Source organism: Clytia hemisphaerica, unplaced genomic scaffold (genome assembly GCF_902728285.1).
Source record: "Clytia hemisphaerica strain Z4C2 unplaced genomic scaffold, Clytia hemisphaerica genome assembly, whole genome shotgun sequence".
Classification (NCBI taxonomy): domain Eukaryota; kingdom Metazoa; phylum Cnidaria; class Hydrozoa; order Leptothecata; family Clytiidae; genus Clytia; species Clytia hemisphaerica.
The window spans coordinates 91,821-115,575 of record NW_027104254.1 but is presented as its reverse complement, the minus strand read 5'-3'; the positions used below and the strand labels follow the sequence as shown (position 1 = coordinate 115,575).

Genomic DNA, 23,755 nt, shown 5'->3' with positions numbered 1-23,755 from the left:
TAGCTAACCTAATGCCACATCGCCGTCCTCTTTTTTTCGAAAATCATAGAAGTTTTTAGGTTTTAAAAATAGAAGAAAAAACCCGAGAAATGGGAATTTTGGGGTCTATAACAGAACTCATTTTCGAGATTTGGCCGGAATATAAAATCGGGTTGTATTGGATTAAACTACATGATTAGATCCCTTATTTTATTAAACACAAACAGGCTAAAAGATTTCCAACGGGACACTGACAATGCAGAATTTATAAGACATACGATTAGTTGAAGACCGTGACAAGTCATTTGTCTGTTTAAAAAAATAAAGGATGATAAATAATGTAGGTACAGCGTGTCCGGAAAAAGCGGATGGAATTGATAAAGCTTGGGTTTCTGTAATAAAGTATCGAGTTTGAACATGTCATTGAGTAAGAAAGTTTGTGTGTCTGTTTTCGTCAAAGTATGAGAAAGTACTCCATAGTACACGCTTATTACAAAAATGTCAATTTTAATATATCAGTCGCAGGTCTTTAAAAAATCAGAGAAAAAGGAAAAAGTTGGGACAATTCATACCATTTCATACTCCTAGTTGTGTCTTGTCTCGATATTTTTTTACGGACACCTTGCATAAAAAATTCCTCATAATTTATGAAAATTTTTAAGACCTAACTTGATGTCAGTTTTCAAAAAGATGTTTGTATACCGTGGAATTAAATATTTATTGACTGAGCAAAAAATCTTAGTCTTGCATATGGGAACGATCTAATAAATCGTATATAAATCTACTCCGCTTTTTCCCGGATACACTGCTGTTTAAAAATAATATCATACAATAAAATGTAATTATATCGTCCTTTGAAAAACTTAGAAATTCATGTCCTAAAAAAATCCAGTTGATTGTAGCTCAGGTTTATATTGTTCCATTAAGCCCTTCGAGACTGACCTCGACGACCGACGGACTTTTGCGGCAAGTTTGAAAATGCAAGTTTGAAAGCCAGCGTCAGATACAAAGTTTCTCATTTTTTCAAAAAACCAAGCCGGAAAGGTGGTGGAAATTACGAGAAAAATCGACACAAAAAACGATACAATTTTTAAAAATAAGTGAATTTGCGACCCTGTAAGACATATTTTCGAATGAGCTGACCAGCGTCATGTACCCGGTACCCCATTACGCATGAGCAACCAACCCCTGGCGAACTTAACCTTCCGAAAGAAACATATTCTTGGTACCAAAGGACATAGGGAGGAGTCATTTCAAAATCGAATAAATTAACTAAATACGAATATGAATAATCTAGTCTATAAATAGATGGAATATTACTTATCACTATAAGAACTGATCAAGTATAGATGTAGTATTTGGCAACTTATTCAAAGTCCTTTTCGGCGTCATTGCTTTGGCGACGTTTCTGTTACCATGGCAGTTCGATGTTATAACGTCTTCATCTCTATGGCAACTGGTTCTGGAATCAGACGTTCCAACCCGTCTTCTAGGTTTCGCATCTAAGTTTAATAATTCGTCCAAAATCGATTTCCCTTCCTCCAAAAAGATAGTTGGATCATACAGCTTTTTACTAGGTGAATATTTTCCCATTGAACCTTTATCCAAGTTAGTCGTTCCGAATCGGTTTCTAGGAATCGGACTTTCGGGAAAACATGTTGGGACTATTTTACCAATTTTCTTAGTATTCCTTGGACTCTTGAAAAAGCTTTCTTCTGGACTGTTTTCGTTATCAAGCGAATCTGGTATAATGCGATTTGAATTTGGTTTGCGAGGAGACTTGATACCTAAAATATTGTCAAGTATTGATGTGTTGGGTTCAAGGTTTATCAAAGGTGATTGAGTTCTACTTTTGTTATTGAGGGAATCTCTTTGTTTTGTAAATATTCGCTCCGGAGTGGTGACACTTGAAGATAGTTCTTGTTTTATAAATGACTGTTCTCTACTTTTAGGAAGTTTTTCTAGTAATCTTTGACCGTGGTTTGTATTTTGGTTCGAATCCGATTTAACCCGTTTCGGTTTGTAAGGAGAATCGTTAGCTAATAATTCATCCAAGATGGATCCACCATTTATCAGTGTTTCAGGAATAGCCGATTTTGGGGTCGAAAAATTTCCAAAAGTTTTTTGACTTTTGTAATCTTCAAGAGTATTTTCAACTTTTATAGTTGCACCACTTTTTCTTGTGACTTTTGGTGTATTGTTCAAAGCTGGCGTTAACTTGTGATACGACTTTGGTGTGCGCTTAGAAGTTTCTCCTTCGCGAGGAACAGATTTTTCATTTCTTTTCGATTCATTTTCTTCATCGCTCGACCAATCATCAATAATTTGTGTCTCTTTTTTATGAAAACTTTCTCGTATTTTCTCAAATGCGGCAAACGGGTGGTTATGTATATCTGGCCTACTACATGTTTTCGATGAATTATCTATTTTCCGTTTAAGTTTATTGGATCCCAAAATATCAATCTTTGAGAAGTGATCAAATTGTTTCTCTATGGGCGAAGTAACTTTCTTTCGCTCCTTCCTGAAACTTTTAATCAAATCATTATCTTTATCAAGAAGTGACGAAAAGTCTTTCGTTTTCGAGTGATGATTCTTCCGTCTTGCCGGAGGACGCTTGCTGTTCAACGAACTATTCCCTCGCAATAAACCATGTTTCGTGTCGTAATCGCCATCAACGAGGGTCGTAAATTTATTTTCATCATTACCGTAAATTTTATCAAAAGACGAAACTAGTCGTAAATTTGGCTCTTTGTTGACGTAGTAATCTCGCAACATCTTTTTCGATTCAGCTTCACTTTGGTTGAGAATGAAATCAGCTAGTTTCTCGACGCTGACACCTATAAAATGAAAAAAGTGGTCATAGTCTTTAGCTTCTGCATGCAGAATCTTACAGTATTAGCTCTTATAGCCCTGCAATACAACTGTCAATCATTTTTAAGAAAACTGATTGGATGATTTATGTCAAGTGGCCGGTCAATTTCCCCATAGTGACCAGTTATGAAATTGACATCATTAAAATGTCAATTACTTTCATTACTTTATTTTTGCAGGGCTATAAATGTAAAATAAAAATAAATATCACAACCATATTAAAAAAAGGGCTTAGAGAAGTTTTATCTGACGATATATCATCCATCGATAAGATGGAAAGTTATGTTTAAAGCATCGATGGAAAGTTTTTGAATTGACATAAGTTATTTGAATGAATAAAATTCTGCTACTAGCCTTACCATTCATTTTGGCAAGTTCTTCAAAATGTTCCCCCATAATGCTTTTCGGTGTCGATCCGATCATGAACATGGTATTCCCGATTCTTTCAAACATGTGTTTCTCACGCATGCGCGCAGTAGCAGGTAGTGGTTTAAAATCACGGTTGTCAATCGCTTGTGGTTCTTCTTTACTTCCTAAACAAACGTCTTGGCTTTCCTGACTCTCCTCCTGAAGTTCAAAATATTTGAATATTATAAAACAAAGAGTTGTAGAAAATATTTATGGGTGAAAATTTCAAGCACTTTTTTGTGGCCGTTACATGGCCAAAATACTCAATTTTGAATTCATTTTTAAAACTCAATATTCGAAATTTTTTACTATGTGTCAGCAAAATGCCAAGAATATGTAAGAAAGTGGGCAAAATCAAAATTTTCCTCGCTTTATGATAAGCAATCCTTGAAAATAAATTTTTCACAGGGCACCCTATTGGTCTTGTGACAAATTTTAAGGCCTTCCATTTATATTGATTGCTCTAAGTGATTACCAAGTTGGCAGAAACTCAATTTCTAGTCTGAAAAACGGCCAGTGGCAGAAGTGCTTATAATTTTGCCTGAACGATTATAATCCTGTTCAGTTTAACATCAGGATATGTGCTCTTCCATCTTCGATTCTTTAAAAAGCAATGTGATTGAGACATACTGCTCGATAAATCTCACAGTCCGTCCTCACAGGTCAAATTTTAGAGAAAGCTAAACTATGATGCTTACGTACCTTGTTGGCGAAATCTTGTGAATTTTTTCCTTTCCAAAAGACATCGCTGATTGCTTTGTTTGATAACTTTTCTTCGTGACGGCTTGCTCCTACTAAGTGTTTTGCTGTTGGTGCTAAACTGACATCACAGCTCCCTGGAAACAAAGTAGGGTGGAAATTTTTATTTAGCTTAAAAGTGTTCTTAATTTCAGCATTCTGGGAGTGTTTTTTGCGGGTAGTATAATTTCCTAAAAAATCGGGTATTTAGAGTCCCATTAAGAAGTCCCTGAACACTTTCACCATCGAGGCCTTATGTTCTTATAAAGTTTGTTCTTATGAATATGTCCGGATTAAAATAGAGTCTTGGAAAATATAAAAAAAGAGCTCATAGAAAATGCATCATGACAATGTGAAAGAGGACAGACCGAACGATGAAGCGACCACTGTCAAGGACATGTTATGGTTTTGAAATCATCTGACCTTGAAGTAGATGAAAGTATCAAAGTTACCTAAGAGTTGATCAAGTTCTGCTTCCACCTGATCACACCATTCGACCTCTTCATTCTCACTGTCACCATCATCATTGGTGAGAATATCATCGGCACATTGAGTGGCGTCTTGTGTGTAATCATCATCAGAATCTTCGAGGGGTTGGTGACGGGGGTTTGGTTTCACTCTTTGTGATGGTTTCTAAAAAAGACAAAGAAATATGTTTAATGGGCGAGGAGGAGCGATGGCCAAGTGTCTAAAGGCGTCAGCGTCTCGATGTTCGAATCCTTGCACCTTCCAATATTACGTTCAGTTAATTGTTCATATATAATTATATAGCCGAGCCAGCCGGCCATGAACCCCATGAAAACAATCGAAAGACTGCCTCAATGTCCTAGTATTATAGGATTATCCACGTAAAATATCGACTCTATCTAATGGGCTCAAGTATTGGGAACGGGTTTCGTCAATAATAAACTGTTGATTAAAGTAAGTCATTGATTGACCACAATCCTTCGCACTGACGAGACGGTACTCGTGTCGTGTATTTGTTTCTCAAATTGACGGATCTCCATCAACAGGAGAAAAAGTTTCCATACACAGTGGAGAGGATCTAATGTTTGGAAGGAGGGTTCCGGCTTTTCTATTGGACTTTATAACCATCATACCAGATGTACCATTGACGAGAATCGATTTTTAACGGGATGAAGAAGAGGGGCAATAGATTGTCTGTACACAAACCCAGTATAGATCTACGGCTTATTTCAAAATTCATTGCCGTACTACGAAGCGATAAACGTGAGATACACTCTGGTACAGAGTACGCAATAGAGCGATAGATAAATTCCAACTGGAAAACAACGCTGTTTCGACGTTTATCTAATGCTCACAACGTCCATATAACGTTAGATGAACGTTGAAACAACGTTGCGTGCCAGCTGGGATGGATTCGTATGATACTGAGTTATACTTTATTGCCACACCCCATATTCAAAAGATCATCACAGCCTCAAAATAAGGGCAGTAGAGAAACCCGATATATGTATAAATTTGGAAATTCATTGCCTTAGGACTACACTACCTTATACGCGATGTCTGGTGTAGAATAGGCCAGTATTAGACGATGCTATCGTCCGTATAATATGATATAACATAGTTTGTATATAACATAGTTTGTATATTATAAAACGTAATATGTTTCGCGGCGGATAGAGTCTGTGTTTACGGACGATATCAATTTGGCGCTTTTCTTGATTTTATCTTTGCCCTTACCGACCTTGGAGAAGGGTCGGTGATTTTTGCGAAAAATCCCTGTAGATTTATAGACGAACTTGGTAGAGAAAACCAAAACAACACAAAATCGAAGGGAAAGATGCAAGTAGGGAGTGAACTTTATCCAAAGAATGGTTGTTTTCTTTGGTGAAGAAGAATGTTATTGTAGGATAATTTGAAGGCTGAAGACCTTACTTAAATGCATTTCCTGTTTCTCCAGCTTTTTTGACAATATTAGTTAGAAGGGATTATTTTCCTCAAGGCCCACAAACAAATTCTAACTTTGATTTTTTGGAAATTTTATTCAACTTGATGCCTGACACCTGAAGTAGCATCTAAAGGTAAGGTTTATATTCACTGGATTTCGTAGTTTCTTTTATGGTAGCAGGAATCAGTGTCAGTTGAGACTGAAATATTGACTTTTTCCAGTGTTCTGTCAAGTAATGATTTTGTGCGCGCTAAAAATCTTCAATCTCTGTAAAGTTTTTTCTAAGATTTTAACAGATTTTACTTCCTGTTTATTTTTTTGTTGGGCTTGATTGAGTTTGATGTTTAGCTATCTTTTTATATTTTTTGATAGTCAATTTTTCAGCTTGGCACTTGAGTGAATGTAGTGGTATATACCAGCAATATTTTAAAAACCATGGTAGCATATTTCAACCAATGCATTTCTACAAAATTCAACCAACACCTTTCACGATATCAGACCGACACCTTCCACCGTGTCTAAACAAGACTTTCTGCCATATCTAAACAACATTTTCCACGGTGGCTGATCAACACTTTCCATTATGACTGAAGGAATAACCCTCCACGATATCTGAACAACACTTTCCACAACATCTGAACAGACACCTTCTATGATACAAGAGCAGTACTCAAGCATCTTCAAATATCTGAACAAAAAGTTTCTTTTTGACTATATTTTTAGCAAGCAGCTGGTTCGTTCAAAAACAGCTTTTCTAAGCCTTCAGAGGTCTATGTAAAATTTGAACCAAAATTTTTTTACGACACATTTCTAACATTACATCCATCATCAGAAAAAATTGTATCGAAAAGAATCTTTTTTCACTTCAAATTTCCACATTCTTCTGGAGAAATGCAAAATTATATCGGCTACCCAATCAGACTATACACAGAATGCAAGATATAAAAATTTCTCCTGACCGTAGGGTAATTCAAGGTGAAAACCTGCAATCTTTTAATAAATTTACGGTGAAATTTCAGCTAATCACCATGTCATTATTGAAAGATTAACAGTTTTTCACCGCCAATTCATCTAAAAGGTCAAGGTATTTTTTTTTTTTGTTCCTATGATACTGTATACCGTGAAGTCTGGTAACTTGCATAGTCATCAAATGACTGACCAATCAAAGCAGCAAAATTTCAAAACAAATGAACTACGCAGCTCCGCTTGCACCTCTACTCTACAATTTTTTATTTTGATTTAACTTTGTATTTTAATGACCAGCCAGGTCACTCATTTAAGGGTATGGATGTTAGCATCCACTGATGTATTAAGTTACCCCGATCTCACGGTAGTTTACAAATTTCATCTAAAATTTTACAACTATATCCTGCGAAAACACAAATTTTGTTTGAATTTTGTAAAAAACTAAAAATTTATCATAATTCCTGAACCAATGATCAAAACTACTTTAGATTTGAAATATGGGTCACTGTGATAATTGAAATGTATTTGTAAGGAAAAATTCCCCAAAAAATCTGTGGTTCAAATTTTCAATTTTAGACCTGAGGCCGCGAAGGCGTTTTTGACTGAACCGGATGTTTTGCAAAAAATACCTAGTCAAAATAAAACCACGTTTTAAATTTCTTTACTCAAATATCCTTTTAAATCATCCAAGTGACAATTCCATAAAACCCCACGTAAAAATGAATTGATTTATTCAAAATTTTAAAAAAGATAACCAAAAATATGAAAGAAATTTCATACATTGATTTTGGCATGACAAATCTGCCCTTGAAAAATTCCTTTCAATTTTTTTTTTCTAAAGAGTGAGAATTTTTGCATGGTATATGGATTGTGTCTAAGACTTTCTTTTTTACTTTCTTTATAAAAAAAAACAAAATTTAAAATATTCAATATGATTCAATTATATGATAATTGTAAATAATGCCTTTTATATACAGTAAATGCCCATATTGAATACAGAAGGGCAAAATAGCAACTATTAACATACAGACATATAGCAGTTCATAAGAAGATAAATAAACAAAAGTCTTTCTTAATGGCCATCTTGCTAGGAATGGTTACTTTTTTGTCCACAATTCAAGTTGGTGTCAACATCATTGGAAAGGTTTATATACACCTTTCTAAAAATAAAAAGTTTTAGCACCTACTTGTATAATTTTTCACTATTTTGAAACTACCAAGATTATTTTGAAACTTTCATATTTTTAATAGCTATCGAAATTATATCAGTATATGACAACTTGGCACAGGAAAAAAAAAAAATAAAATTCACCTTGACTTTTTAGTGAATTCACAGTGAAAAGCTGCAATTTGACAATTCACAGTGAAATTTCACCTTTTCATCTAGAATTATTAATTGCAGCTTTTCACCGTGAATTCACTAAAAAGTCATGCAATGATTTATATTGAATTTTTCCTGTGTTAGACTTGGTTTTGGTAGACTATAAGGTGGGACCAATTTGATTTGTTGTTTTACAGCACACCACGACCGAACCTAAAATTTACCTAAAGCTTGCGGTCTGTAAAAAAACGACAAATTATATTGGCTTGCCTAAACTATATCTGTAGACAAAAAATCAGAACCAACAATTATGCCTTTTATAAAAATTAAAAAAAAATTCATAAAGAAAAATAATGCATTAATTTGTAAAAAAGCTGTTTGTGATTTGAAAAATACCGCTCTTCATAAAATTTTCCTAGAGCAATTAGACAAAACATATACCACATACACTGTAGATAAACCTGGTAGATGCAAGTTTGCATTACGAAAAGATGAGTCTTTCAAAATAAAAATAAAAGAGAAAAATGCTTTACCTCTTCTTCTCTCTTTTATCTGTTTATAGCTTTCTTGAAAAAAATATGATATATACAGAAGCAGCCACCGACCTAAAATTTGCAAATATCTGTTCTGATTTGCCAGCTGGAAGGATTTCCACGAAATTAAGAACAGTTCCTCGTTTTCCAGGGGGGAAATTTTTACTTCAGAACAGTTATATTTTTCCAGCTAGGAGGTAAAAAAACTTTCAGAACAGATACGAAATTACCAGGCGATCGATTTTATGCGAGTTAACTGTTCTAATCTACCAGGCCTGACAAAATCTTATAAGAACAGATCGCTAAATTCCAGCTTGACATTGAAGGACTTTTAAGAACAGAAACTTAATTTCCAGCTAACAGTTCGAACAGATCCACAATTTCCAGATGTTTTGCGAGATGTTTTGTAGAACAAATGGAGAATTTTCAGCTGCCACTCCAGGCAACCTTCAGGACTTTATTGAAATTCCCTCACAGAACAGATAGGAAATTCTTAGACACCTTATTTATAAATATAAGATATCAAACTAATTTTTCATAAGAGCAGATCATATTTTTCCAGCTGGTCCCAATCTTCAGTAGAACAGATCATATTTTTCCAGCTGGTCCCAATCTTCAGTAGAACAGACCATATTTTTCCAGCTGGTCCCAATCTTCAGTAGAACAGACCACTTTTTTCCAGCAGACTTTTTTCTTTAGTTCGCTAAGAACAGGCCGCCATATCCAGCTGGAACGTGCCTTCAGAACAGATATTTTGAAGTCCCCCTTTGGTGGATGCTTTCGTATATACTTGCTTGAATCTGAGTTCTGCTTGTTAAAAATAAATTCAAAACAAACCATTTACATAAAACACCTTGTTGCAAAGAAGTTACAAAATAAAGTACTAACTAATAAGAGGCTAGACTCAAAAAATGCTAAAGAATTGCACAAATAATTTCCACACCTACAGATTAACTTTGTGTCGCTATGTTTTGGAATCATTCTCTAGTCGGGTCCATCTGTATTAGCAGCAAGAATTGGTGGCGGCAATTACCGGCCAGACCCGACTGTTTGTTTACATTTGTTCGAACCGGGCCGGCCGATCACACCGCTAACCAAAATCCAAAATTTCCGCTTTTCTACCGAATTGATATAGTCTAAGACAACAGCTACTCCCGTAAAAAATTCCCGTCTTCACGTTTGTTCCTCTTAGATGAAACTCGTCTTAGACTATAGCATAGTCTAGGCCAGTATGAGTTGTTGTAAAAAAAGAACCGACATATTTGAATGACAAATTTACAAAAACAAGAGCCGAACCTTTCTCGAGACTGGTGATTGGTAGCGTGCCATCGCGACATCGTTTTCAATCTGTTTCGTTTTCCCAAAAACTTCTTTAGCAAAGCCACTGGTATGATCAGCACTGAATCTGAACATGTTCGAAACACCGAACAGTTCTCCATGATGTTCTACATTGTTCGCTACTCCAGTGAAATAACGCGATTCTGTTGACATCTCGATAGCTATGTTTGACAGTTGCTAAAAATCAAATTAGAGTAGAGTCTCTTTAACTCGAACCTCTAACTCGAACAAGTTCTGTATCTTCAAAGAACAGTGGTCAAAGCAAAGTTGTGGTCTGAGACGGAGAAAGGATTTTATACAGCAAGTGAGCACATATTCTTGATATTTTGGTAAATCATGCAGAATTTTGAGACGAAAAAGCCTCTTTATAAACTTCACTGAGACGGAAACCCGTCTGAGACAGAAAAACGTTTAGCCCTGTAAGAAGGCCTTATAAACTTTACTCTACAAATCGAAATTTCCTTAAATCGAACAAATTTGTGTTTACCATGTGTGTTCCAGTTATGGAGACTCAGACCATGTTAGACGTTACGGTTCCGTTTCGCTCCGGTATGATTTTCGTTACGGATCGAGAGTGTTCATATTAGTCTCGGAACGTTTCGGAACAAGAAAAGAGAGCAGTTCCGTTCCGATGAAAATAGTGAAACGCAATCGTTTCGATCTGTTTTGCTGCGTTACGTCTTCTTTTTTGACGTTTCGAATTTTGAGGTTCACACTCGTTTCGGAACCGTTTCGTTTCGGAGCTAAACACAACCGTAACGTCTGAACATGGTCTCAACTGTTTACCAGAAAAAAATAATAATTTTGGCAGGATTTTTGAAATTAAACCTCAAAACGCTAACTTAAATGAAATGAAACCAAGATTGCGAAAAGGTAACAAGATATTTAAAAACAACTTTGAAAAGAATGAGCGATGGATTTCAAAATTAAATCCTTTGAATTTACCGATCCCTAAAAATTGGTCAATCGTGTATTAAATCTTGCTCAGAATTTTCAAACCCCTCTCTCGTGGCTTACGAATAAGAGTGCTTTCTAACTAGTCAAGCTTTACAGGGTCGGGTTGTAAAAGTTTGTATGTAACATGCAACTGAAAATTATATACCTGTTTATAAATCTGCCGCATATACATGTTTTCCTCGATCGTACCAACCGATATTAATCGATAAACCGATACGTTCCGACGTTGCCCGATTCGGTAAGCCCGATCTTGAGCTTGCTGTTCAAAAGTCGGGTTCCAACACGGATCGAAAATAATGACGACATTTGCACCTGTGAAATTCATTCCTAATGCTCCCGCCCTGTATGGAAGGGAAAATAGCGTAGTCATCACTCTACAGATATCAGATTCCTTTAAAGATAGAGTATATGTAATAGTAGTAAAAGTTGTTTGAAATTTGACTTATCTGGTCATTTTTAAATCAATCGAATCTACCTGAGAACAGATAGCCGTTAAGAGGCAAGAACTTTGAACACTGTTTGTTCAAAGCTTAATATCTAAAGCATCTGACCGTAAGTAATTCTTGCCCATTTTCCTAAGAAATCGAGTGTTTTGGAGTTCATAAAGCCTTAAAATGTTCCTAACTTGTTCTTAAGATTTTGGCCATCGAAGCCTTATGTTCTTATTTAGTTTGTTCTAATAAAAAAATTGGTATTATAGTAGGGGTGATGTTATTTTGCAAAAATGGCATAAATTCTTAGCCCGTTTGTCAAAAGTTGCCTTTGGGTATAAAAAGAAGAAAAAATCATGTTAAAACCCTGTGGTACCCTTTTCAAGGTTGCCACGGGCAGGGTGCCACCGTCGCTCCGCCAGCAAAAATCGAAATTTCAAAAATTTTCAAAACATAGTGAAGTGACCCCTCATTTGAAAGGTATTTTCATGCTGATTAAGAAAGTCAATATAATGCAGTATAATGAGGTTGAATAACACTGTCACAAAAAGTAATTTCCGACAGTTGGCAAAATTTTGAGGATTTTGCTAAAAACACAATTTTTTGATCGTTTTTCTTAAGTTACTTCTTGTTAGAGTGTTTTTCACCCTTACAATATTGATTTTCTTAATCAGCATGAAAATACCTTTCAAATGAGGGGTCACTTCGCTATGTTTTAAAATTTTTTGAAATTTCGATTTTGCTGGGCGGAGCGGCAGTGCCACAGGGTTTTTACATGAATTTTTCTTCTTTCTATACCCAAAGGCAACTTTTGACAAATGGGCTTAAAAAATTAGTCCTAACATCCCCCCCTAATTATAGATTATCGAAATGACTTACTTGATAGTCTACACAGTAGACAGTTCCAGGCTTTCAGGACTTAGTTTCACGCTCGAAACGAAGGAAGAATCACTTTTTTTAACTAAAAAACAAACTATATAAGAACATAAGGCTTCAACAGCCAAAATGTTAAGAACAAGTTTAAGGCTTTAGAACTCAAAAACACTCGATTTCTTAGGAAAATGGTTACAAATTTGTGAAAGTAAGAATACGTTAAGAACATTTTTAAGCTCGAAACCCAAAAAGTCAAGAACATCCGAAGGCTTCAAAAATTTTGGATGTTCTTATAAAAAAACGTGTAACGTAGTTGTCAACTTACTTGGTCGAAAGCAGACACACAGAGAGCTCGGGGTTGTTATTGAACTCTTTCATGATGTAGTGTCTTTGTTTCGGTGCTGTTGATCCATCAATTCGTCTGGTCAATATACCTCGGCTCGCTATGTATGTCTCAAGAATGTTCAAAAGCTGTTTGATATAGATAATTATTAAGTAAAATTAAGCACAAAGGATTTCATCTTCTACTTATTTGAGGATCAAAAATATTCAAACAGTAACAGCCCTTGCCGATACTAGATGTCGTATTTTTAAGTGAGAAGAGAAGAGAAGTGAACCCTCCGAATCATCCGGAATGGGCCCTTTCCCTGGATAGATACCTACCCTGATAACGAAATTACCACGCTCGCCAGACACTGCTAACCCTGCGCTCGCGACACGACAGAGTTATTGGTGTATAGACGACGATACTCGAACTACACGGGAAGACATACATCTTCGCAGTTGTTGAACCTATGAGTATCGTAACCACACCATATTCAAAGCTAAGCACAGTAGCCCCATACTCTTTTATCAGAGTGATGGTACCTAGTTCCCCTCACAAGGCATGGGTTGACCCGGGCGAAGGTACATTCACATGCCAAGTGAATCATAGCACCGAGTGAGAATCGAACCCTGACCTTCCAGACGGGAGTCAAGGTTGATAACCACTACACTACTACGCCCGTATTTTTAAGTATTTCTCAGTAATTAAACATCGCAAAGGTTGCGACTGTTGTTTTGTCCTTAGGGTATTATTAGCCAAAAGTTTAAATATGAATATATAATCGTTCTTAATTAAACGTGTATAGCCTACCCTTGTGGAATTTGAAAACAGCAGTATTTTGTCGCCCTTGCTTAAAAGTGACGTCATCAATTTGTGAAGGACTGCCATCTTGCCACACAGTTCAAAACTTGAGAGATTTGCGAACAGATTAGCTCCACCTGATGATAGTTCTTTGAATCTGGGAAACATCTTTTGAAGGTGCTCGAAGACTTCCATGTTCTAAACAGAAATGCATATTTAATAGCCGTGGTCTGTATGTTTTATTTTCTGTCTGTGTGTCACTTTCGTTTTCGCAAGCAATGTTTTTGCTCTCGACAAGTTTGTTTTGATTGGTAGATCGGATAGAGCCTGGTTTAGACTTTGTTCGCCCTTTGTTTTGAAATTTAAGGCCCGTCTACATTTTAGTAATTTTAATTTCTGCCTAGGCTGGCCTGCCCCTTTGTTTTTCTCATTCTTTTGTTTGAAATGTTTTCGAATATATTTAACGATCCTTAACAATAACACTACAGTGGAGTCTCTTTTACTCAAATCACGTTAAATCGAATGTCTCCTTAACTCGAACAAGTTTTTTAGTTTACAGTTAACAAAATGCTGTTTAAACCTTACTCCATAGCTCGAAATTTCCTTAACTCGAACAAATTTGTTTCGAGTTTGAGTTAAGGAGACCACATCGTATATTTTTCCTCTATCATTTTATTTCATTGATATTGAATCCTGTCAAACTGGACACTCGTAGGAGTAGGAATCTGGGATGAGATGGAGTTATTTTGAGATACTTCATTAATTGCTCAGTTGAAGTAATAGAAATGACGCGTTATTTAGAAAAATTAAAAAAATTGTTTTTATTAGATGTTGACGACCAACCAAACCAAATAAGAGCTCCAGCTTGTCCCAGGAATCTAGAGGCACCTGTAAGGCATTGATTGAAGGGTTAAATTGTGCTAAAAAAGTCCATACCAGTTCACTGTTGACTCTGTTCGTTTTCCGGTCATGACTGATGGGTGATGGGAAGAGCAAAGCTGTGTGATTGGACAGTTTCAAGAAGAGTTGGATGAATGGAAACATTATCTTCCGCCAGTTGAATCTCTATATAAAAAAATAGTATGGCAATCAAAACAGAACTAAATAAAAGATCCATGAATCAACAGAAGGCAAGACTAGTTGCACTCCAGCTAACACATCTAACGTTACATGGACGTTATGAACATTGGGACTGTAATAACGTAGACAGGAGACCCGTCGTGTGTTTTTTTATAATTTGATGTACACAAGACGGGTTCGAGCTGTGAGTCCAATATTGGACTCACATTTTTTACAGTGGGAAATTCGAATTTAGCGCTGTCCTCACTTACTAAAATAAAAACCAAATTTCGAAAGTTGCGCTTTCTCTAAGAAAGTGTGACCAGTAAAAGAATAACAAAATTTGATTGGCTTTGTTTTCTACCGTTATTAGGATCTGAGAAATTCAAACTCTCAGCCCGTACCATGCTATACATTTCGCCATCAGTTTATCAAAGAAGAAATCATAGCATGGATTCCCAGGCTAGTAATAACGACGAATCTCTGTTTTGAGATGGTAAAACCTTTCCAATTTTGAATCAGTGTGAAGACTGAGCGAGACTTAATTCTCCGTAATTCATCGCGATCGTGAAATAGCTTCATGCACAGATCAACCTTGACACTACCAGAGATATGCGTTTGAAGCCGAATAACGAAATATTAGCAAGTCAATTCGAACGCTTCAGACCTTTAACGTCATTCAGACATGGTAAATTTCGATCCCCTTTTCATTTCATGTAACTTTTGATGAAAAGAAAATCATGGTTGGATTACATGAGAGATGTATGACCAATAGATTAACCCTTCGAACATCTTCCTACTTTTTTATTAGGAGGGCATCTTGGGAAGGGGGGGGGACTCGAGACCAATGGTAGATGCGGATAATTAAAGATGATTTGCTAAATTTTGGTTCGGCTACCTGTCTGGTTGAATTTTACAGACCATAATGTAAACTTGACCAAAATCATGTATTGACGGATTGACTCATTCGAAGTGACTGAAATTTGCTCTTGAAGGCTGACTTGTCAAATTACTGAAAAAATTCGTTCCCATAAGTATTTTGTATTTTGAAGACCGGTCCGTAATATACGTTGACCACATGCCAGAATTCAGGAACTACCAGAGTTTTTGACTTGAAATTTTCACCAGTGATAGATATTTACCAACTGAGCGAAGGGGTCCTATTTTCGGTATTTCAAAAGAATAATGACGTAATCAGCTGGTGATGACACGGACGTCATCAATGATGCCAAAACTTTCACCAAAGATGCTAATTCATATTCGGTGCAGAATTGCCAAATTTCAAGTCAATTGAATAAATATTTCAAAAGTTATCGAAGAAATTCATTTTGGGGGGAGAGAAATAAAATAAGCAGTTTCGAAAAAATGATTCCTTACCTTCAAACAACACCTTCTACCATTTCTTCCGCTACCACAGCGACATTTCTTGTCAAGGAGAAGCAACATCTTGCATTTAGGTAGTTTCAAAATTTCTTCATAAATAGCTTTTTGGAGCGGCGAGACTGGACAAAATACGATTTTCTCGTCTAAGAAAAAATAATACCGGAATCAATAAATTTCTTTCCTTGACAGAAAACGAAGTGCAAAAATTTATCTTCTGCAAAAAAGCTTGCCTTTATAAATTTATTTCATTTCAAGCGTTGTGGATAATCAGGTGCAAAATGAAATGAGTTTAGAGTCACAAAGGCTAGAATGAGATTTGAACCAAAACGTGAAGCGTTAAAAAGATTTGTGCCGCATTTAAAAAACTTATATTGAATCTAGCGCTTTCTATAATTTCATTCGGTATATCTTGAAATCTGGCGGAAGATTTTACTGTCAATCCTTCTTTTGTTTAAAAATTACGCGGGCTACGAGCTTTTGTTCTCTAGTCCTTTTGTAGCTTTAAACTTAAATCAAACACGTCAAAACGTTTTTAATCAATGGTCTGTTTTTAGACAGAAGTAAAAACTTATTTCAAAGATAAAAAGCTTTTCGGCTTACGTCATCATCCGTTATCAAATTACAATGGTCTGTATTGTGTAATTTTAACAAGAAGAAACAACTGACGTAGCGCGCGCTATTTGTTTTAATGACCAAATCTCACGAAAAGCACATGCTCGTTCATGTTACCTTTTCTGGGTAGTTCGTGAAGATGATTTTCTTTGGTCCTTCTCAACATCCAATCACTGTGCAGCAAAGCGAGCTCTTGTTGTTCTGGTGAAGAAAAAAAGGGATATAAGAACAGTGGTTTGTACTTTTAGCAGATTAAGCAGCTGTTTCCTCTGATTTCTTTTAACGATTTCAAATGCGTCTTTTGGTCATACAATTCAAACAATTTTCACCGTCTTGTCTCGAAAACAACGTTAGATGAACGTCTAAAAAACATTAGATGAACGTCTAAAGAACGTTAGATGGACGTCTAAACAACGTTAGATGGACGTCTAAACAACGACGTTAGATGAACGTCTAAACAACGACGTTAGATGAACGTCTAAATAAGGTTAGATGAACGTCTAAAGAACGTTAGATGAACGTCTAAAGAACGTTAGATGAACGTCAAACAACGTACAAGAAGAACGTCAAAACAACGTTAGATGAACGTACAGACATTGTATTTGTTACAAATTTCACAAACTAAAGAAAAGTTTTAAACCAATCAAAATCTGATCCCGAGGTGGAAAAAAACTACAAACTTTTTCGCGCAGTAGCCAGCTCCCTTTTTGTTGCATCTAGCCTCTGTCCAAACATGATTGGCCTTTCAAATCTTTCTTCGAATGCCTTTGAAGAGCCTAGACATCCTGGGTTTGCCCAATCCAACAAGCACCTAGCAAAAGAGATGAAACTAATCAATTTTTTCAAATAAGTAACGTTTTATGAAATGAGCGATAACACACAAACTCCATTATTACTCTCGGGTACCTAATAGCCGGGGGGGTTGGAATAAGCGGGGGGGGGGGGGTTGGAAAAAATCTCAAAACTTAATAAGCGGGGGGGTTGGAATAAAAATGTCCTGGGTGGAAAACTTTTGAAAAGGAGGCTAATACAGCTGAATTAGGACAAAAAAAGGGAACTTTCAAAAAAATTTTCCCAAAAATTAATAAGCGGGGGGGTTGGAATAAGAATGTCCTGGGTGGAAAATTTTCGAAAAATTAATTAGCGGGGGGGGGGGACGGCTATTAAGTACCCGAGAGTATGTGACCAACAACATCTGATAGATAACTAACTTTTCACAGATTTCCCTTTGGAAGTGTGTCCAGTTTCAAAGTCGATTAGTGTCCCCATGTTCTTTTTCTACTTTTCCTTACATTTTTTGAACCTTCAAATTTCACCCAAAAACGCTCGAAATATGCGAGTAGTTAGAGATCAGTGTGTTTTTTTTTAGACCAGTATTATGGGCCATTTGAAGTGTGAATGTTAGGTAAATCATAATAAAAAAAAATTCTCCGAATGAATAACTTAATAATAATTCCAATATTCATCTCTTACCATAGCTCTTTCAAGTTGTTTTGTAAAGGCGTTCCAGTCAAACCGATACGACACAATGATGGTAATTCTTTTGATGTTTGCGTTAATTGAGATGTCTCCTCTTTGATGCGATGAACTTCGTCAAAGATAACGGCTGACCATAAGATTTGAGATACCATGTCCTAGAAATGAGAAACAGTATTTTAACAAAATCAAATAAACTTGCATAAACTTAACATGTATTGTCTTTAGAAAATCAAGGAATCGCTGAATTACAAAGGTGTTGGAAATTCAATACAGCTTTGACAGACTTTGTCTTTGTCTTCAATATAAAGAAGGTTAAAACTATGCACAAGTGGTTAAAGCAAGATTTTTCGTCTGAGACAGAAAATGGACTTTACACAGGAATTTGTCACGTAATCTTGAAATTTTGGGGAATAAGGCAGAATTTTGGGACGAAAAAACCTCTATACTTCACGGAAAACCGTCTGAGACAAAAAGATACTTTTAACACTGTATGTATAAAGTTTTGTAATTAAAAATAGAGATAATACCATGTATGTAAGATTTGGAAGGTACAATGGAAAACCTTTCATACTCTGGCACACTTACAAAATAGATTCTCATAGTTTCATGGGTTGTCAAAATAACATCAAATTCTTTATTTTTCGCTTGATCGATTATTTCTTGCTTGTTCTTCCTACAAAAAGAAGAAGAGAAACACGATATATAATGTTGAAAAAATGTCGGTGAAATATTTCAGCTCATGTTCAGATGTTACGGTTTAACATTTTGGTATGTGTTTGATATTGATAGGAACTTTTCGTACGGAGCAGTTTCACCCCGATGAAATAGTGCAGCGTAACTGTTTCGATCCGATATGCTTTTAAAATGTCTTTTTCAAATTTTTGATACGGCCACAATAGTGGTTCGGAACCATTTCGTTTCGAACTGAAAGGACTGAAAAGTCAAATGGAGTTGTAGTTGTTACCCAAAGAAGCAGGTAAACTCTGTATAAATGCGTATAAAGTCTATCTAATACATATTGGTCCTCAATCTTTTCTGTTCGAGAAAGTTCACATTCAATTTACCTGTGAAACATGCCAACTCTGATATTGAGCCAGACGTCCATTTCATCTTGCCAATTGTATAGAACGGATGTGGGTGCGACAACAAGAAATATCGGTGGATTCTAGTAAAAGGAAAGAGATTCTGCCAGTTATGTCATGATAGGATTAAAAATAAGTTTACTTAAAAATGACTGACTAAAGTCAATTGAACATGTTTATTAAAAGGCACTAATAAATCATGGAAAAATTCCAAAAAATTGAACTTTGTCTGTAACATTTTTTCTAATTGTCACAGGTAAATGAAATTTTTTCAAGGATATTCTTTAGGTAAGTTCACAGTTAATATTTATCCAATTACTATTTTTAGGATGCAAAGCTTAATTTTTTAACATTGCAAATTATTGACTGGTCCCTGCAGATTACAGCAAACATATCAAGCCAGATCAAGCAAGAAAAGTAACATCGTAAATTCAAGAAAATAAGTCTTTTTGGGTGAACAGTTATCCATTTTCTTGCGCAGCTTTTCTCCCCTTTAAAAATGGGCTACAGACGTTTTTTTGATCGTCACAAAATAATGAAATTTTATAAAGATATGCAATGTTGAGTTGCAGCACCTAGGAAATAGCAGTTTAGTAGTGCGTTTTAATGAACACGTCCAATTCGCTTTAAGTTCGGACTCTTTTCTTCACGCATGTAAAATGTCAGTGAAATCAGAATCAATTTCCACCAAGGCGGTTTCTACAAAAACCTTAAAGCGAATGGACTGATGATGACTAAGGCCGTGTATGAACACTATGGCTTATGACGAACTCAATAACTGATTAAGCAATATACGAAAGCACAGCTAGATTAAGAATGTCATGGACAAAATTAATGATACTTAAGGGGATAATTAGATGGTTTGAGTGGCATATGGATTCTTTCTTTTGTCCTGAGCAGTGGCTCAAAATGTCTTTGCATGACTATTTTCCAAAATCATGATGTCCGGGTTAAGTTTTTGACTTTTAGTAAGAAAACAATAGAATTTCAACGAAATAGAACCGTCAAAATCAAATTATGATAGCTCGAATTTGGAAAATACTCAGTTTTACTAGGTTTTACTCAGGAACACAGAAGGTTTCTGCAGGCCAAATATCTCAAACCATCTGATTATCTCTATAAAACCAAGAAGTATGATCTTGCGAGCAAAAATATAGTGCATATTTTTATCGGTATGAAATAAAGTTGTGTCAATTCCTTAAAACTTTAACCAATAGAAAACATCAAGTGAATTTTGAATTATTTTTACCTTGGGTTTCGATTCAAGAACTGCAGCAAATAAAGCCAACACCTGCAAAATGAATAATCAAAATTTTTCTTCATTATCTTTCATTCCGCCGTCACCCCACTTGAAAATTTGACCAAAATTTTTTTCCTGTAGGATTCCTAGCGATTACAGCCAAACTGGGAAATTGACTTTGATTTTATCACTATTTGAAATTCAATGTAAAAAATTTCACTTCAAAGCCATCCCAATTAGATTTTTGTAGCCCATTGGGATTTGGATAGAAATTGTTATCCCCGCTCTGGGAAAAAAGATCCACTAGGGCTGTGAGACAGGGCTGTTAGGATATAATGTTAGAAAAGTAGAACACCATTTTCCCTAGGGATAAAATTATCTTTACCTCAGTAGTCAAACAAAGCAAATGGTTTTTACACAGCAAATTAACAAATATTCTTGAAACTTTGGTGAATTATGAAGAATTTTGAAACCAGAAAAGCCTCTTCATAATACTTCGGCGAGACAGGAATCGTCCTAGATGGAAGAACTTTTAGCAATGCATATATACCTGGATAGTTTTACCAAGGCCCATGTCATCAGCCAAAATACATCCTTTATGTTGACAGTAATGGTTCCATAGAAAGGAAACACCTTCTCGTTGATATTGATGTAAATATTGGTTTATGGAAGCTGGAATCTAAAGATAATAGCTCAATGAATAATTCAGGGTTCGAGTTATAGCTTCGCACTACGCAAAATGAGAAGTGAGTTTTAGATTTAGCGACCCAAAAAGATTAAGACCTATTTTGTTTTACTTCATTCATTTGTTTATCTATTTGCTTTAACCTTGTATTTTGCTATTCTATTCACTCGTTTATCTATTGCTTTATCTACTCGCTACCTCGCTACTGCATTCACTCGTGTACTTATTGCTTTATCTACTCATCGGTACCTCGCTAATTTAGTCACGCGTTTATCTATTGCTTTATCTACTCGCAACTTTATTTATTGGTTTATCTATTGTTTATAAACTAGTTACTTCCCTGCTTCGTTCATTCTTTTTATGGTTTAGATCTATTGTTTTGTAAAATCGCTACCTCACAACTTTCTTCATTCGTCCAAGGCCTGAAATAACGGTCGACCAAAATAGATTCTGATCAGACATTATGTCCGACCCATATTTTTAGTCCCTTAAAAATTTCAAACAAATTAAAAGATTATTTACGTAAATTTGAAATTAGCAACCTTCTTATTTACACAGAGAAACTCTCTGCAGTTAAATATGTCCTCTATTCATTGTGTGTGAAAGCAAATGATTCATCCTTTTTCAAGCTTGCGTTAAGTCAAAATCATAGCGCAAAAAAATGCCCTCCACTAATGTCTTCCTAAATCCTTCTAGCTGGTTTTTTTTGTCCAACCAAAAAAAACGATCACGTCGGACAATCCCACCAATTATTAGCTAAAAATTGATTCAGACATGTCCGACCCGGATCGATTTGCTTCGGACATCATCTCCAACCATCAAAATATTGTTATTTCAGGTCCTGAATTTGTCTATCTATTGCCTTAACCAACTCACATTTTGTTTGTCTATTGCTTATTATCAAATCACTATGCTTTGTTTTGTCTACAATATCTTACTTCAATTCTTACTTCGCCTTTCTCGAGAAATGCATCATTGAGAAGGTACTTTACGCATTTTCTTCCAAACAACTTCGCAAACAGTGAACAAAATTTCGCCCATCATGCAGTGGGAGGTATATACAAAATGTTTTGCGAAACTTATTAAAAGAACAAAAACAGCTGTTAATTTCCATTTGAACATACCGAGACATCATGATCTTCATTCAGTTTATATGGAACTTTCTCGGACCTTGGAAGGATGTCGAGTGCTGGTTTTTCTTTTCCTTTAGCAAGGCTGTTTCCGTTTTTGAGATTTTGAGCTGTCTTCTTTGCTGGTGATCCATTCAAAACTTTGGAAGTCTTCTTGAATTTCAACTGACCAAAATCCAATATTTTTCCTATGAGATAGATATTAACAAAGGAGTTGCATGGAATTTTCTCACTGTTGATTAATATCTGTTTGTATGGCCCAACCAGCCAAATCTATGGAACCTATACCTATATGCTGCGTTATATTATGCGCAACTAAAGTGACCTCTATTTTCATAGGCTGAGATTTGGCTATAGAGGTTACTCAGTTAATGCTACAATCACCACACTATTTGGGGTATTTCAATGTTTTTTAGAATTTCAAAGCTTGGGCGAGAATTGCGATTTCAGTACTTCCTCTTTGTTTCATTGGATTTTCGATTTGGGTGGGGTAAGTGGCTTCCAGGCTATATTCTCAGCCTTATTGGAACTTTTTTGAGTTTTTAGATTCCGTGGTCCTAAGGTCCATAGAGTTAAAACAAGTGCACTAAAGCACTTGTGGTTTTAAATATCTGAGGGAATTCCCCTTTAGTGCCAAACATTACGGTGGGGATTGTTAGTAGTTTCAACTAATTTTCTAAAGCAATTATTAGTCTTGAAAAAATAATGTGCTTTTTCAACTTGTTGAAAACTGTTCATAAATAGAAATCATTGTAAGTTAACTTTAAATCTATTATATTAAAAAAATACTGAGATCAGTACCTGTTTCTTCATCACTCAAATCTTCATATTTTCGCCTGTTAGAAAAAGATAAATTATCAAAATGTTCAAATTCAAATTAAATCGGCATTCTCTGCACTCTGGGCTCAATAGAAAAAGTGCTAAAATATGAGTCAAATGCCATGCATGAAAATTGCACTAATTATTTGAATTGAAGATTTATTCATCTGGTGGCTGACAGCGGAGCTGGGAGTGAGAGAATCTATCCCCTTTTTCTATTTGTGCTAAACATGCTAATGGAACATTTCAAGTTCCCAAAGATTGTATTGAAGCATTAAAAAATATTCTAGGTTCAAATTATGTTCCTTTGATTTTACCAATTTGCGATTCTAAGGATTCAGCCATTCAAACATACACACATTGGTGCCTATCTCAACATAATGCAATCTTATTTTCTCTTTGGAAGGAGTAATTTATTAAGGGAAGTCCAAAACTAAAATGATTTAAAAAAACCAAGGTTACCTCATGTAGTCATCATGGATTAAAAGTGATTTATTGCTAGCCATTTTTGGATTGCTTTGTTGGTGTCATAATGACCCATCTAAAATAATTTTATGCTTTTCTAAATTCAAATTAAAGTCTGTCTGTACACAATGGTGGCAAAAACAATTGGGAACAAAAATGGATTTAGCTTTTTGTAGTCAAATTGTTTTTAAAAATATATTTTGCTTTTTTAGATATTAAAAAAAACACTTATTATTATAGTTGTGGTTGAAAAAATTGCAATTTAGCAATAACAGCCATAAACTAGGGCTAGTAAGTAAGTCTGTGGCCGCAATCGGAGGTGAAGGCTCTTTTGATAGCTATCTACCC

The 23,755-nt window shown here is 35.5% G+C and overlaps 1 protein-coding gene across 1 annotated transcript; it reads right to left on the bottom strand.

The window, feature by feature from the left end:
- Window positions 1-620: 620 nt before the first annotated feature.
- LOC136816570 (DNA excision repair protein ERCC-6-like 2) lies at window positions 621-23,521 on the bottom strand. Its single transcript, XM_067072909.1, has 20 exons — window positions 23,405-23,521; window positions 22,925-22,959; window positions 22,118-22,311; window positions 20,859-20,987; window positions 20,318-20,359; window positions 19,051-19,151; window positions 18,572-18,659; window positions 17,981-18,141; window positions 17,188-17,318; window positions 16,625-16,708; window positions 15,890-16,038; window positions 14,390-14,518; window positions 13,463-13,651; window positions 12,653-12,798; window positions 11,169-11,364; window positions 10,025-10,243; window positions 4,449-4,629; window positions 3,961-4,094; window positions 3,210-3,417; window positions 621-2,816 (listed from the first exon to the last, which is right to left on the bottom strand). The coding sequence occupies exons 1-20, from the start codon at window positions 23,446-23,448 to the stop codon at window positions 1,306-1,308; spliced, it is 4,071 nt and encodes a 1,356-aa protein (XP_066929010.1). The 5' UTR covers window positions 23,449-23,521; the 3' UTR covers window positions 621-1,305.
- Between the last annotated feature and the right edge of the window lie 234 nt (window positions 23,522-23,755).